Genomic DNA, 17013 nt, shown 5'->3' with positions numbered 1-17013 from the left:
TTGTTGCTTAAAAGTAATTTTCCACCATTTTTTTTTAATTTTACAATCAAAGATTCGTTTATTTTTTGCATTATATTGAGTTTAATAAGATTTTTTTTAGAAGAATACTTAATGACAGAAGTTCTTGGTTTTACAGTTTTTTTTTTCACACAATACATCAATTAAGGAGCAAATATTATTAACTTCAAATAACTCTACGTTCATACATTTGTAACATACAACAAAATTTAATATATATTTAAATACATAATACTTTAAAAACGGACAACAATTATCTATAAATATTCAGACATAAAATATTTATACTATATTTATTTATATTTTATATAGTAATACATCTTTTAAATATTTTCTATATTTTTATTCTAGATTCTAATATGCGTTTTGCTATCCCCCTTAAATTTTTTTTCTGGTGCTTAAATGAAACCAAAAAAGTTAGGTTATGTTAAGAAAACCTCATCAATCACTCCATATTATCATTGTTTTAATACATTTTTAAATACCTGAGGCCTATATCTTAACACAGACTTTGAACTCTCAAATTATTTTTATTTAACTTATTTTTACTGTTGCTGTTGCAATCTTAGCCTAAACATATATAAACTAAAGTTAATTGGTGGAAGAATTATGTATCAGAAGTACAATGAAATAACTTACTAAAATGTGTCCATAAAACTAAGCTTAAATTAGAACTGTAAGGCTAAATGAGACTGCAGATTCTAAATACCATTTACGATTAAATCGAAGTGAGTATTGGCTTAAACTAAAAGTTCCTTAGCCTCGTCTCAACTTTCCGCAGTGGTCATAAAAGTTGGAGAGGTTGGAGAGATAGGAACGTCTGTTGTAGTTGTTGAGGTCGAACCTAGCGTTGTATTTACATTGTTTTGCGTTTGAGTTCTCGTTGTCTCTGAAACTGTAGTTGTTGTTGGCAATGGAGATATGGAGTTCCCTGCGGATGATCTGTTTTCGTGACTTAGATTTGGTTGGAAGAGTTGAAAGAGACTGGAATGCTTAACTATGGGCGGAAATATGTAGTTGCTTACAGCTTTTAATGGACTAAATTTATGTTTATACTGTTGTTGGTGGGGATGATGAAATGTATAATAGTTGAGATTATTGGTTGTGTGCGAGTTGTTGTTGTTGCTGTTTGATCTGACATCGCCAACACTAGCTAATGTGCTACTACTATTCGAGTCGGAATGTGTTGCTGTTTGTACTTCACTATCTTGTGCTTTTTTGACTGGGGAGGTTGTGTCACTGGCACAGGAGCACGAACGGCTAATGCCTTTTGTTGTTTTGTTCAGATTTACAGATAGGCGTGGAGATTTTCTGAACTTCGGCTTGCGTCCCGGTGATAGCGGATGTTTGTCATTGTCTATGACATATATTGAAGAATTGGCGAGAGATGTGTTGGAAGTGGCTTGTGAAGTGGCACTTAATGTATTATTATGCGTTAGTGTGTTTTGTGTGGGTGTATGGGGTGGCGTTGGTTTTTGTAGTAGACCATTAGCTGGCGATGATTGTGGAGTTTGCTTTGGTAATTCCATATCGCTGTAGGAAGAATCAGTCAATGCGCGTTGCCGTGAATGTTGTTGGTCTTGATAATCTGTGTCATCGGAACGCAATTTCTCCCGCAAAGCACAGGCTACTAAAGAGTTGTGCAGTTCCTTGTGATCGATGCCATTTCCATTGCTATTCACTACAGGTAGAAATACTTCATCAAAGTCAGCCTCTTCGGGACTTGTGGAGTAGTTACGATTTTCATAAGTATAAGGACTGTCTGAACGTTGTTCGGTTTGTGGCATTGAACGCCTGTGTCTTCTTGGTGGTGGGGTTGGTGTTTGTTGATCTTTGTCCTCAGGAAATTCATAGCTGGTTTCACCAATTTCAGCACCGCTTGATGCTTCCATTATGTTCCATATGTCTCGCTCAATATTCGCCGTAACTGAAGCAACAGCAGCAACGGTTTGATGAATGTTATTGAGGCATGGAGTTACCACACCACATTTGGGTGTCAGTTGGGTGCACTTTAATGATTCTTGCTGTTGTTGTCTTAGCCAGATGGGTGAATCTGAAAGTGAAAAAGTTTTTTTAAAATCAATTAGTCAAATTGGTTTACAACAACTATTTAAATTTAATACACGATACGTAAGAGAATAAATCAAAGTTTTTTTGTAGTCCAACTATTTTAAATAAAAATATACATATATATATATATATAATTCCTGTTCATTTGGTGAGTTTTGTTTTCTGTGTTAATCCTTGTCATAAAGTACTTCTATGTATAACTCACCTACATAAATTCTGGGATGTAGTGAGCTTCTAATGCAAGATGCATCCATTGATTGTAGGCGATGTTGACTTGCCAATGAGAAGCGATGTATTGTATTGTCAACTGGTTGTTCGATATCAACGCCCATTAACTTAAGCACCAGATTTTTAAGCGCAGCTCTGAAGTCCTTTAAATGATAAGCGTATAATACTGGATTCACAGCAGAGTTGAGATGTGAAAGAATAATGCAGAAAAGCGTTAACTTGGGATGAACATAACAAGTTGGACAAAAAGCCATAATACAGTTGATCGTATACAGTGGTATCCAGCAAATCATGAAGAATAGCACAATAATTGAAAGATTTTGCGTTGCCTTCACATCACGCTTACGAGCAGCACCCAGCACACGTAACATTGTACCAGTTCCTCCATGACAACGCGTAGGTGCTGTGGTTTGTATCTGCGCTGTTGACGAGCGACGACTATCACCCACGGGATTCATCGTTGTAATTTGACGTACCTACAAACGGACATCAGTATAATCACTTAGAAATAAGATAGTATTAACACTAACCTGTTTGATAATCACTCTGTAAATATGCGCATAAAATGCTAGCATTAGTATGGCGGGTGTTATAATCGTAGCAAAATAGAGAAACACCAAATAATCGTAGTCCATGACCTCGACAAACAAGCAAGCCTGATCGGCACCAAAACTGGCATGCCAACCAAAAAGCGGTAATAGACCAACTATAATGCCTGCCACCCAGCACATTGAAATGATAACTGCAAAGAGGCAACAGAAAAGAGGTTAATGTTACGTCAAAAGTACATCGCGTGATCTTATCGTGCAACACACATCACCCACTCGCATATGTGCATACGTGTATATGTGGGTAATTGGGTGTGGATGTGTATCAGTTTAATTATTCCCGCTTATTTGCGTCATGTGATGTAGCGAAGCCCCTTCAGTGCCACATCAATATTTAAAGTTTTTCTTGCGTACATGCATCAAAAAGTGCAAGTAAATTTGAATAGAATCGAAACCGACAGTGAATTAAGTAAATGAGAATTTAATAGAAGACAAGCCTCCGGAACGAGCCCCTAACAGTGCTTTATGAGTTGACGAGCGCATGAATTACACTTAATTGCAGTATCGACTTCATGGATACTACATCACTACATTTAAAAAGGACAACAGACGATGTGTAAACAAGTGCACATAAACTTCGCATTTGCTTCCTTTGGCTACATCCTTAAACGCTTTATTAATTAAGTCGGAGTGCAAGGGATGCTCCACTGTTTTCTTTCTTTGGTTGCAAAATCAATTGCAGGGTTGTGCAGTAGCTCGGAGCGCGGCGTGTCACTAAATGTCAGGACAATGTGCGAAGTGAACAGTAACAAAAATAAATTAAAACGTCATTTTTATTTGGCGTTTTCCTCAAATGATAACTAATGTTCCTGAAGGGACAAAAAACGCATTAATATGATGAACGCCACGCTTCGTCTGAGGCACAATGAACTGCACTTCGCAGTTCGCAGTTCGCAGTTCGCAGTTCAGTTCTATGTAAACATTGAAATTACCAAATAAATTAATTAAGTCGAAGACAAAAGAGTTCAATTGCAGCAAAAAGTGAAATTGTCAATGAAATGTTAGAAAAAGCGAAAGGAAGATTTTTAAGATTATAAACTCATGCCGAGTAAATGATTTCATTGCACGCAATTTAGTAAGAAAAATCAAATAAATGAAAGGTCTTTGAAGGAATAATTTCCTAAAAATTACAAATAAAATTTTTAAATTTAATTAAAAAATTTTTTATTATTTAATTAAGGACACTTTTTAGAAGTCCATAAAAAATAATACGACTCAAACAATTTGAACATTAAAAATAATAAAGATAATGTTAGACACTATCTAGAAAAATATATTTTGAAAATTCTTAATACTATGTTCAGACAACTAAATTTCCTTAATTTCGTAAAAATGAAATTAAGTTAATTTCGAAAGTGTTCATACTGCCCCAAATTAAAGAAATCATATGTTTCTTGTTTACAAATCGAATGTTAAAAATTACATGTTCGAAACACTATTTCTATCTGGGAAATTTTAAAAGTTGATTATTATAATTATAAAGGATGGTAGTAGTTTTATTTAAAAATTTGCACTACTTTCAAAATATTTTCCCGGTTTTATTAAAGTGAACTATGACTGACATTTATTTAAAAAAACGTCACTTTTTCGGTAACTCAACTTCATCTTTTGCTTAAAGTTTATCTTACGCATAGTTGCATTTGAAATGTCCCTCAACGAAATTAAGGCCATTTTTCTTAATTTCGACCTAATCTCAAAACTGAAATGTGTATGGAAAAAACCTCTTAATTTCGCTGAAATGAAGATGAAATTAAGATTTTTGCGAAATTAAGATATGTCTGAGCTTAATATAAAGTTAAACTTGAACTTTGTTGCAAACAAGGACTTTCGTGGTTTTCTTTTTTATAGTAATCACTATTCTGGTGACCTTAACTTATATAGAATATCTTTCAAATATATATGTAAGTATATTCATTTTTAATAGTAATTTTTTGTCATTTACATTTTTGGCATACATTATCTGTTTTCATAAAACTCTACTATTGTACACTATTATATTACAGAAAATAAGTATCCTTTAAGCTTCATTGTTCATGAAATGCATTCATGTGCCACTGAAAAATGTATGGCTTAGGAACACAAAAGCTTCTCATAAAATCTAAAATCATTAAACAATGAAATTCCCTGCTAACACCTACGATATATGGATGAATTGCCATCATTAAAGCAAAAATTGGAAACACAGTACTTAAGTTTAAATATAAAAATGTGTGAAGGATTAGATATATACACATACACGATTTTCCATATATATATTAGTAAGGATATCACAAGTATTTCTATCCAAATTAACCATGACATAGGCATAATGAATAAGAGAGAAAATATATAATGAATATTTAGTTTTCCTAGGATATTGAAGAAATGTTGTAAGAAGTTCAAAGTGTTATTGAAAATCGATGGCTTAATGTGGACTCGAAATAATTTTGAATGGCATGTGGTTGTAAGGAACTTTTTCAGAACAGAGGTTTGAAGTTATACAATGAACGAATATATGTTATTTCTTCAAAGGGAATAAAATTATTTAAATCGTTTAGGCTCTAAAAGCAACAAATCCTTTTTAATAGATATTTGTTGAAAAAACATTCTTTTTAATGAATATTGATACGATTTAGAAAGAAACACTTTTTCTAAAGGTGGATGATATTCCACTTGATATGAAGGTGAATATTCTAAATAGGAATATATTCGTCTTATCGAGTAATGAAGATATGAGAAGCCAACATTGCTCCATATTTCTCTAGATTTCTCGTATATGTTATATGATATTGTTTATAATATCAAACTAGATGTAAGCCAAATTGGGTATCGGAAGATAAGACTGGGAACATTTAACTTACATGCCAATATAATCTCCTTTTTTAAACCGTTTAATGATAGGTGGAGAAAATAGATTATTTGGAGATACTTTTATACCATCGGTGGCTCTTTTATTTTGGGCTACTGGGATATATTGTGAACTATAGCTGTAGCAAAGTTAGTCTATTTAAGGGTTTATTAACAGTTTAATATGCTGTAGATAAACGCGGATAATGATAACCATGATCGCAGTTTACAGAAAGGTAAGAAAGTAAAAAAAAGTTCATTATATACAACTTGTCATCAGTGGCTTAGGTATGCTACCGGCTAAGCTTATCAATTATTTGTATTGTTGTGTTTAAAAATCAAAAAAAAAATACTTATAAATATATTTTTTTCTACAAAAAATAATAATAACGACAAAAGAATCCGATTAAAAATACTTACTTATAGCAGTTCTCGTTCGCACATTACGTGAGTAAGCCATGGGGTAAAGTATAGCCCAGTAACGATCGACAGATACTGCGACCAGGCAAAATATTGATATTGTGCAGAGCATCACTAGTAGAGAGACAGTAAATAGACAAGCATATAAATTAGTGGGCAAGCCAATAGAAGCCATCACAGCAAATGGCACTCCAAGTAAGCCAACTAAAAAATCAGCCATGGCCAAAGAGACGATGTAGTAATTCGTGCGTCGGCGTAGTCTGCGTTCTCTCTGAAAGACTATGATCACCATAAGATTGCCAATGATGGCAAATATTGCAACAAGCACCTCGAAGACGGTGTATGGCACATTAAGTTCATTCGGATTGGTTTCGTTGGCTGGCTTTGATGGTTGAAAGCGTGAAATTGGTAGATCGAGAAAGTTCTGTGAGCGATCGGTGGAGTATTCAAAATCAGTAAAGGCAATGAAACTATATTCGGACATATTGTAGCGTATGAGATTTTAATTTTAATTTACTTATTATTTATATAATTAAGTTTTTTCTTAATCAATGTTAAAATTCTTAATAAAATAATTTTGATAATTTCTTTTTAATATTTTTTATAATTGCACACTTTTAATAAAAGTTCCTTTATTTTTAAAATAATGTTATTTAGTTGAAATTTTTATCATTTGTTTGCTACTACAATTGAAATTATTTTGGGGCATTTAATTCCTCACAAAATACACACAAATTACACAAAAGTTACACAAAAGCTCTTTCAGATTGTTTTTTTAGACTTTGATTAATAGAATGCACTGATTATTTTTTAATCGTCAGAGAATTTTTTAATGTTTTTGTTTCATAAATAAATTTAGTTAGATTTTAACGAGTTGTGCAATTACTAAGCGTTTTTCACAAAGCTTCGCTTCAGAAGTGTCCTTTTTCACACCCAAGCGGAAACGGAACTTCTGCTTGATAGCGCACACACACACAATGGCACCGATTGTGGAATATTAACAGCAGTTCTCGTTTGCTAAGTTGCACTTCACGTGTGCTAGCTTTCGCTTTAGTTATAATTGACCAGAGCACACTTTTTCCTTAACCCCTGCTGCGCTTGAAAAGCGGAAGCGGATGTTACATTTCTGCACTTCTCTTTGTTTATTTGTTTTGCTAGTCGTTTTGTTTGTTTTGGTTTTTGTTTCAACTTCTGACTGTGTTGCACCTGGGAATGCTTTAGGTTATGTTCTACTGCAATTTTCCACAATTTTGATATTGATACTATTGACTTCAGTTGACTGCTTCCACGTGCAGCCATTTTGTTTATATCGAAAAAGTGTGAAGCAAATTTTTCCAACAAAATTAATTGCTGAAATTTAAGTTTGGCGCGTGTTTAAAGTTGTAGATGATGCACGGAAGGAGTAAGGAGTAACGTGACACCTTCCATTAGTCATTTTAAAGTGTCCAGTTGTGCACTTGTAAGATTGAGAGGAAGAGCTGAAAAATAGTAGAGATATATCAAGTATTAATACAAATTCAATTCAATTTATTTATTTTTGGAAAGTGTGAGTTCTTATAGTTTAATAAAAATGGTTTTACTTGTCAGTAAATAATATCGAAGCATTTTGCAAACAAAGTGCAATTACTGCCTAGTAACAAATGATGAAGCATTTATTGTTAACGTGTTAAGCAACACGTAAAATTAATATGTCAGCAAAATTTGATGGATTAAGGCTGTCAACAATAACAACAACAAAAAAGGAATATGGTTTATTGAACTAGAAAAACAAGGCAATGTGTAATCAAGAACCAAGAAGTCATACCCTCCGATAAAAATAGTTTTATCGCATAGATACAGACAATGATACAGATACAGATATAGACATAGACATCGCTATAGACAATCAAATAAAATAGTAACACAGTACAATGGCAGACAACCATAAATTACCTGCCACTACAATATTTCGGAAGTATTGTTATTGCCAAAAAAAAAAATTTCAAAATACTGCAAATATTAAATTAAATAACACAAAATGGAGCCATACCAAAGGTTAAGCAATAGGTTACATATTTCGAAAGGAAGCAATCAAAATGAAATCGTAAATGCACGGACCATAAGCTGCTGTGTGCTGACTTTAACTACATTTGACCCTTTACTGTATCCTTAAGATACAAGCAGTTAGTACGAGTACGGTTTGTGATATGTTTTTCAGGAATCTTAATGCCACCTTGCCTTTAACTTTTGGCTTCGTCGATGTTTGAGCGGAAGGACAAGGACATAGCTTACAAACATAATAACGACTATTTCAACGACCTTGGCTGGCTTACTTAGGGGTCAAACAGACGTGAAATTATGACGGCTATTGACGAAATTGCCATAAAGGCAGGTGGTTCAATTCAAGCTGTAGTGACGTGAACGCATTTCCTGCTGCTCTGTGTTTTGTATTTTGGCAGACTTTTAGATTTGTTTGTTTAATTTAAATTATAAAACAAATTAAGCGTTTTAATTAACCAACACATTTTAAATGTTTATAATAAATGATACAAAAGCTATTAGGGCAAAGGTTTAGTACTTTAAAAAGGAAATATTAATAAAATCAAAGAACTCCTTTGCTTTTAAGCGGATTTTATTTCTTTTCGGTTTGTAATTAAAATTTACATAATTCGATATTTAAACCACAAATGTTTGCTGTTTAGAAAATTATTAAAATATCACAATGCCAAGTATTTGAAAGTGAAGGAAAATATACTGGAGCGGAAGAAAGTTTCCAATTTTGTAATTCTAATTTACTTGAACTTCTGTTCAACATTCACTTACGCATTTTTCTTTGGAAACTTCCGTTATTTTATGCTAAGGAACTGTTTCGAATTTTAACATTTCAAACTGCTTCACCAAAACTTTGGAACGTCTTTAAATGAAGTTAACATATTAATAATAATTCCTCAGCAGTATTTTCTTATAAACTTGCTGCAGCGTAACATTTACTGGAGTTCGCAGTAGTTTACAGAAGTTTTCCCTCAAGTATTGAATTTGCATTTTCATTTCATAAAATTTATATCAACACAAACAATGAAGTGTATGTCGCAGAAGTATTTCAACACCTCAAACTATTCTTCACAGTTCTGCATTAAGTTTTCCCCAAAACAATAAAACAAATTAGAAGTGCTCACAAACTAATTGAATTTTTATTAGCTCCATTTCTGCAAACGTCGCCTTGTCCTTCAACAAAGAGAAAAGAAAGCGAGTAACAAAATCCTACCAAAGTGGAGTATTTAAATATGCGTGAACAATAAGTTTTTCTTGTCCACTTTCCATTTTCCATTTTCAGTTAAAGGTAAATAACCGTCAGAGAATGTCAGAGAAAGTTATTGTACTTTCACTTCCACTCAGCAATTCTTTCACATCCAATCTCAAACTCCCCCAAGGTTTTGGCCTAAAATAATATCGAACAGAGTTTGGCACGTTTCAAAATGTTGATGGAGAGTCAAAATGCCGTAATTGTTGCATGTTTTTATTATCCTGTTACTTGCCGTTCTACTTCCGGTGAAAACATTTTTCGTGCTTTTGGGTTTCTATATTTGCAAAATAATCTTTTGCTTAATTGGATTTTAGTTTTCCAACATTTTTTGGTCGCCTTTAATTAAGTCACAAATGGGTATAAACTTTGTGCTCAGCTTATAAAGAAAATGCGTTTATAAACCTTTTAGAGTAAAGCTTATGTTTTCATTCAAATTTTAGTAGTAAGTAAAATATTTTGTAAATTGAATGAAACGAAAAGTTTTCTTGAAAATGGATTCAAAAATTAACAAAAAAAAACTGTATCAATTATTGTTACTTTCACTTATTATCAGACGCAGAGCTTTACTTAAAACTGAGTAAGAATTTATGCACCTATGATATAGACCCCATAAAAATTGAAAGTAACTGAGTAACTAATTATTCAGTACACAAGTGCCAGACTGTTGGGGTTCCTGCTAATAGTTGGATATGCTGACCATTTAAAAGTTCTCTATAATGATTACTGCCATTACTGTGGATTAAATGTCTCTGCTTGATATACACTTCAAAGCATATACCCACTATAGAGTCTGGTATCCTCAAATAGCAATGTGTCTGATTTGGACACTATGAAAGTGTAACCAACGGTATAAAATATGGCATGACTAAAGATGGAATATCAAAGCCTGAGTGAACCTCTTGTATTAAAGAGCCCACTCAGACTAACATATAGGTCCAAATGGATCTATATTTTATTTAATTATCTGGTTCGAAAATCAAATGTATAAAATATGACATGATAAAACAGCCAATATCAAAGCCTGAGTGAATCTCTTCTATTAAAGAAGCGACTTAGACCACCATATAGGTTCAAATGGATCTATATGAATATAACTAAAGAAGCAAATTGGCAATAATTGGTTTCTAAAACATATCGATTATAAATGATAATTATGACACAGTGCAAATGTTATAGATATTATACAAATACCACTTGGAGATCTATTAGTTTATAAAAATTCTTTGATCAAAAGTTTGCAATGGATTACAAGGGTATGATATAAAGCATTTATTTGTATTGTAATAAACTGGGGTCGGGAAGTACGCAGCAAAATTTGGTTACTATTGACTATTTGACCGATTTATTAAACTTAATTAGGTTTAATAACTTCATTCAAGATTATGCTTAATAATTATTAACAAAATTTAAGTTGGGTATAAAAATTTTTCTACTAAAAAAATGTCAATCTGTTTTGCTAAAATCATTATCTATTAAAATAAGTATTTCATTAACGTTCCGTAAAAAAATAAAACGATAAGACTTAATTTCCAGTTGAGTACGCCTTCACTGAAAATAAGTACTCATACGTCGTGTTGTCTGTGAAATGCGTATCAATCAAATTGTCAATGACGTAAATCGAGTATTTGTAAACAATGGCTAAGTCACCTGAGAAAGCTCTATAAAATCCTTATTAAATTGATGAGTTCATTTGTAATATTTTTGCAACTGACGTGCACTCGACGAAGTTTTTTCCTTTTTATTTAAAAATTTTATGTAAATTTTTATGAGGATATTTGCTCTTGAGTATAAAGTGGAAAATTGTACCAAATAAAATTATTTAATTTTGCATAATATTTTGTTTTATTTAAACTCTTATTTAAAATATTTAATTATCAGTTCGTCTTTTTAATAATATATAGTATTTTATTTTACTATCATTTGTTTATGCTTATTTTATATTATTTATTTATTAATATAAATAAATTGTGTTTTCAATTGAAATTTTTTATTTGCCACATGTTGAACTCATGTTGCTTCCATAAAGTTTTCAATCACAACACAATCTGTAGGAATCAAAACTTTAAATGAAACTTTCCAGATTTACATTTTCACAGAAATTTTCAAGAAGTTCACACACATTTGCACACATTTTGCAGATGTTTCGTACTAGTTTTTCTCAACAGAGACATTTTGCTTGAAATCTCAAAATAAGATGGAATAGAAACATTTAAGGTTCTAGTAGTTTTGAAAATAGTCATTGAAAAATACATACAATAATAAGGCCAATTATTCATCAAGAAAAGGTTAAAATTGATGCTGTCCGTGGTCTTAGCAGAAATGATATTAAAATCAACACTGAAATTCTTACAGGAAACTGTAGACTTAATTACCACATGAAGATTATAGGTGTGGTAGAAAGTGAATTCTCTTTTACCGATTCAATCGACAACAAGAGTTTTCCATAATAAAAATCGCTAAATGCACTTGAGGTAGTCTCACATTAATAGCTGCTGTAAACAAACTAATTAACAGATGATACTCAAATTTGTACCATATGTCAAGAAAGGGTGTACCAACATAACAAAAAATTTTTGAAAAAGGTCTATTACTTAAGGAGTAGTTAACAAACAACAAAATCCGGATATTTTTTGAGCAGAAGGTATTCTATACAAATGCCCAGCAGCGGCCCGACTACCTTGAAAATCGGATCTTAGTCCCAAATCAAATAGGTTAAATTAAGCCCACAGCAAATACGAGTTTTATAAATAGTCTAGAATTATATTAGTTGGACCTTTAGGCCCACAATAGATCTTTTAGGTCGAGGTCCATTCATAGCCTATTATTTAATAATAATAATAATAATAGTACTAATAGAAAGTACTTCGAATAAAAGTTTAAGTTTGGTTGCATAGCTTATAAGTTTATATGTGAAAACTCTTTGAAGACACTAGTAGTGTTTAAGTCGAAATATATCATCGTGTAAGAACCTATGTCTAAGCCGTTTTAAATCCACAAATCCTCTTAATTATGGGTAGTAATAAAAATATCAAGGTAGAACCAGCCAGAGGCATTTATATAGGCAAGAATGTGGCCAATGCTAAGGCTAGAAATATCGGCGAGTGTGTTAAAGAAGGGTGCCCGCAATAACTAAAGCATAGTTCTGGCCAAGCCTGGACATAGACATAGCAGGTGGTTTGGTGTCCTTTCTTCGATAGCTTCTAGACACGCAATGCAGGAGCCTCCGTGCCATGCTACGCAACTAGAACCACACTAATTACAATAAGGTTGACACAACAGGTTGTCTATGTTATAAATACTCTATTGAACGTTACGTATACAGACTTGTTTTATTTATCTATAATTTACATAGTGTGCATAATGAAAATTATAGACTATGGTAAAAAGTTTATAGTTGCTAAGGCCGTCAACTTTCAGGTATTTAGGGTAAATATTTCTTTTTCCTGTGGTTGGTTTTAGTTTAATATAGTGCTGGGTAGATTGTATTATATAAACAATTTTAAAGTATATATAAAATCACTATAATAACATACATCTATAAGATTTTTTTTATATAAATAAATAAATTAATAAAAATTTAATTTAAATAAAAATCTTCATAAGCCATTCTTATTTGTTTTTAATAATGAAATTGTTTTTAGATTTGCATTCACCTTAGAACATTCCTTGATGTATATTGCAAAATGTTCATTGTAAGAATATTTTTAATATATTTAATGTATTTATATATTTATGTATGCTTTTTCGATTTCATTGGAAAATTTATGAAAAATAATAACGTAATATTTTAGTAGTCATGATATACCATATTATGTATTACGCATTTATACATTGAATCGAAAAATGCCATAACATTTACAATTCCAGCACATTTAATGCATAAAAAATGTCGCATTCGCTGACAACCACACCAACAAACGCATCCGGCAATCAAAGTATGACGTATTCACACTGACGCGGACATATGTACGTTAAATGCATTACTCATACGCCGTGGTGTCCACATTTGAAGCGAATGTGCAAGTCTGAAAAACGCAAAGAGCAAGAATATTTAATGCGAGCATATTTAAGAAGTTGTAGAAATACAAAAAAAAGGAAAATTCAATAAGACTTTTCACGTACTCAAGGACAAAATTATTAACAAAATTAAAAGAGAAAGTCTTTCTTCTAAATGCCAATATTTTTTTGGAAACTCATAAAATACGCATGAAATATATTTGCGTGTTGAGAATTAGACACATTGTGGAATTTATGTGTTTCCAGGTGACGGAAAAGTTGGTTGCTCCGTTGTTCCTTCATTTCCTTTCGCTTCGATCTGAAGTCATTTGGAAACCTATTATGTTGTTGGTAAAGAAAATTGAGCGGTAAATTTGGGACACGAAGTTGAAAGGTGACAATACAAATTGTGAAACAAAATATTTTACTTATTTAGTTGAAAAGTTAGTCTTCATTTGTTTTTGTATCGAACTATGGTATGCTTCGTAAGCACACAGACTTATATATAATATATTATTTATAAAAAAAATTAATTGTTAAATTAATACTTTATATATATTGTTTATATTCAATGGAAAAATAGCTGAACTTCTTGAGCAGAAGGCAGTGCATATAATACATCAGCTTAAGTGTTATGGTTTTGAAAAATAATTATCGTTTTCTTGAGAAATATTATTTATAAAGTCAAATAGACTATACGAGAGCTGACACCTGTCTTAGATATTCATAGACAGATAGAATATAAGTAAAGTGTTTGCTCAACTGATTAGTGCATCCACTTAGTGATTATTACTATGCAATATTTGTTTTAGTCACCAGAAAAGTCTAAATGAAAACTCTTTTAAGACCAGTCTAGATATTAGCAAAGGAAAAAGTAAGATTATGACTATTGGGTATAAGTTTTTACTTTAATTCACCTATCGATCAGAAATCAAGGAGCTAGAATTTGTATAATGCACAACATTCCTCAGAAGCATAATAATACGAATATAAACGAAGTAGAGGATGATCTTATTTTCCCAGCACATTTGGCTGGATGTACAGAATATAGAATATATAGAACCGCATCCATACAACTACTGCTTTAAGATTTTAAGATATTCAATGTAAATGTCAATTATGGCAGCGCAGTACTGCAATCGATTTAAAAATACAGACTTTTATATAACAATAAATACACCGAACCTTTTAAGTTTGATGGAACCAAAGCATATTTATGTCTTGGAGAAGAACACTAAGAAACAAATTAAGAGATGCAAATTATTTACACAATAACCAAGCTGTTTTCGATGACAGAATTTGATTTAAATTGGTACCAGAGGTTCTCTGTTCCACCCGGTATGACAGAATTTCATTCCTACATGAAAATTAGAAAGTATATTGGCGTCTAGTTCAATGGTTCAATAGGTGCATGACCTACACGATATCAGCTTGTAAGCAACTTCAGGTTAGGTTCTATCGCTGATTACTTGATGCCATATAAGTCAGTTTAAGGATATTAAAATATTATCTACAATTCGAAGAATGCTATATGCAATTATATCAAGTGAATCTGCTTTTTAAACATTTTTGATTTTTTGATGTGGGAGTTTGTAGAAAAGAAGGTGTTTAAAGTAATGGATCAATTAGCGTTACACAGAAAACGATCTATAACTATTATACTTCTAAATAGTTAGTCATTATTAAAAAATATACATTATGTATAGATAGATACTTCTTTATTATTTAATTTCAAAATTTTTTAAGTTAAGTATTATGTCTTAAGTCTAAAAACATTGGTTAGAGTTACTTAAAAAGATGTTGAAAAACAAAGAATACGACAACGACTTGATAGTCGTCTGTCGGAGGTGTTGGATTTATATACATTTACTTTCTTATATATATATATTATATAAGAATATATATATTATAATTTAAAAAGTTTTAGTTGTATATTATACAATTAAAAGTATAATGTTTAAATTGAAACTTTATCAAAAGAATGTCGAGTGGAAGAGTTGACATTAATAATTTTTTTCCAAAAAATAGTTATATATTTTTAAAGCCCTTATAGATATTGTTTAATATTTAATTATTGTGTTGTCAATTACAGATATATTTTTAAATATTATATTAGTATTATATTATTAATTATTGCTGACATATTGTCATTTGGGGAAACCAAAGAGATATTTTACGTCATCAAATGTGAAAACTGCATTTTCATGCACTAAAAAAAAAACTACAAACATGTAAAAAGTTAAACTTAAAAAGTATTTGTCAAATTTAATATTACAACTGACAAAAATTTATTTTAACATTTCGAAACTTTGCCAGTAGTTCCCGTTCGCACTACAGTGCGTATGAGAAACTTTCTTTGGAATAATTTTTCAATATTCAGTGCACAACTGTGAGTAAAAACTTTTCAGATTTGTTGAGATTTTTTCAAAGTAATTTGATTTGGAAACCTAAATTGACTTCCAATTTAAATGTCAATTATGGTAACAAAATCTAACAAATAACTTTGAATAAACTACAAATTTGTCAAATTAAATTTGCTTGCATTTACTTTGCAAAATTTGACAATATTTGCCATTGAATCAATAGTCATATTTCAATTGTTAATTAATTATTAAAGTGATAGAGCGGGCTTTCAATGGAAATCAAACACTTCACATAATTGATTATGGTAATGAATTAAATTGGTAATTAGTTGACAGTGTTTGTGCCGCACTTGTGCGATTTGATTTATTGTCTTTATAATTCAAAACATATAAATGCCAATGTAAATCAGCCGCAATAGTGCTCAACAGTCTCAACAATACATCGAATAATTAATCTAATCAACGCGTTGTGGGTTCTTTTGTTTTTTGGTGATATACTCGTACATTATGCGATACAAAGTGGACGAATAATCAAGTATAATGCAAAATTAATCAAATTTTTGGCAATAAACTCTATCATTCTGTGAGCAATTCAATGTTATCAGTAAAAAGTTTTCTGTATATATAATACACAATTTGTTTGTTGGGTGCTGAGAGCTGGATGGGTTTTTAATTGCCATTATTTTAATAGTCTATTTGCTGCTTTGTTTATATTAAATTCTTATGAATTTCTAATTCTGCCCTCAATCAATAAACATTCATGTCACGTCGCTTAAACGTTTTTGGCCTCGTTACGACAAGAAACTATGTTTATAAACATTTTTCGCAATAAAAAAATTATTAGTTTGGTAGTCAATCAAATAAAGAATTTTTTATTTTTAAACAAACTTTTTATTATGGCTTTTGGTTTAAATAATATATTTCGATGACACTAGTCATCGACTAGTAGTATTTTATTTTTTTTTTATTTGTAGTATTGTGCGGAAGTATCTCGTACAGAAATTCTTAATGCTTTAATTAAATATTTATTTTCTTGAATTAATTTTTTTTTTATTTGATATGCGAACATTTTTAATTTTTATATCAGTTTTTGTTTTTTTTATAATAACAAAAAAAATTAATATATAAATTATTAGTTTGGAGTAATTAAATTTCATGCTAATATGACAACTCATTCTAGACTGAAACGGAATGATAGATC

General features: G+C 31.2%; 1 protein-coding gene across 1 annotated transcript; it reads right to left on the bottom strand.

Moving 5' to 3' along the window:
* Nucleotides 1-370: 370 nt before the first annotated feature.
* On the bottom strand, nucleotides 371-6677 carry LOC119671689 (G-protein coupled receptor moody). The gene is made up of 4 exons (XM_038082439.1): nucleotides 6171-6677; nucleotides 2847-3058; nucleotides 2294-2792; nucleotides 371-2071 (listed from the first exon to the last, which is right to left on the bottom strand). Exons 1-4 carry the CDS (start codon nucleotides 6652-6654, stop codon nucleotides 786-788), a joined length of 2481 nt encoding a protein of 826 aa, XP_037938367.1. The 5' UTR covers nucleotides 6655-6677; the 3' UTR covers nucleotides 371-785.
* Between the last annotated feature and the right edge of the window lie 10336 nt (nucleotides 6678-17013).

This window comes from Teleopsis dalmanni, chromosome 1 (assembly GCF_002237135.1).
Source record: "Teleopsis dalmanni isolate 2A chromosome 1, ASM223713v2, whole genome shotgun sequence".
Lineage (NCBI taxonomy): Eukaryota > Metazoa > Arthropoda > Insecta > Diptera > Diopsidae > Teleopsis > Teleopsis dalmanni.
The sequence above is the reverse complement of the archived record's forward strand: the minus strand, read 5'-3'. Positions and strand labels throughout refer to the sequence as shown.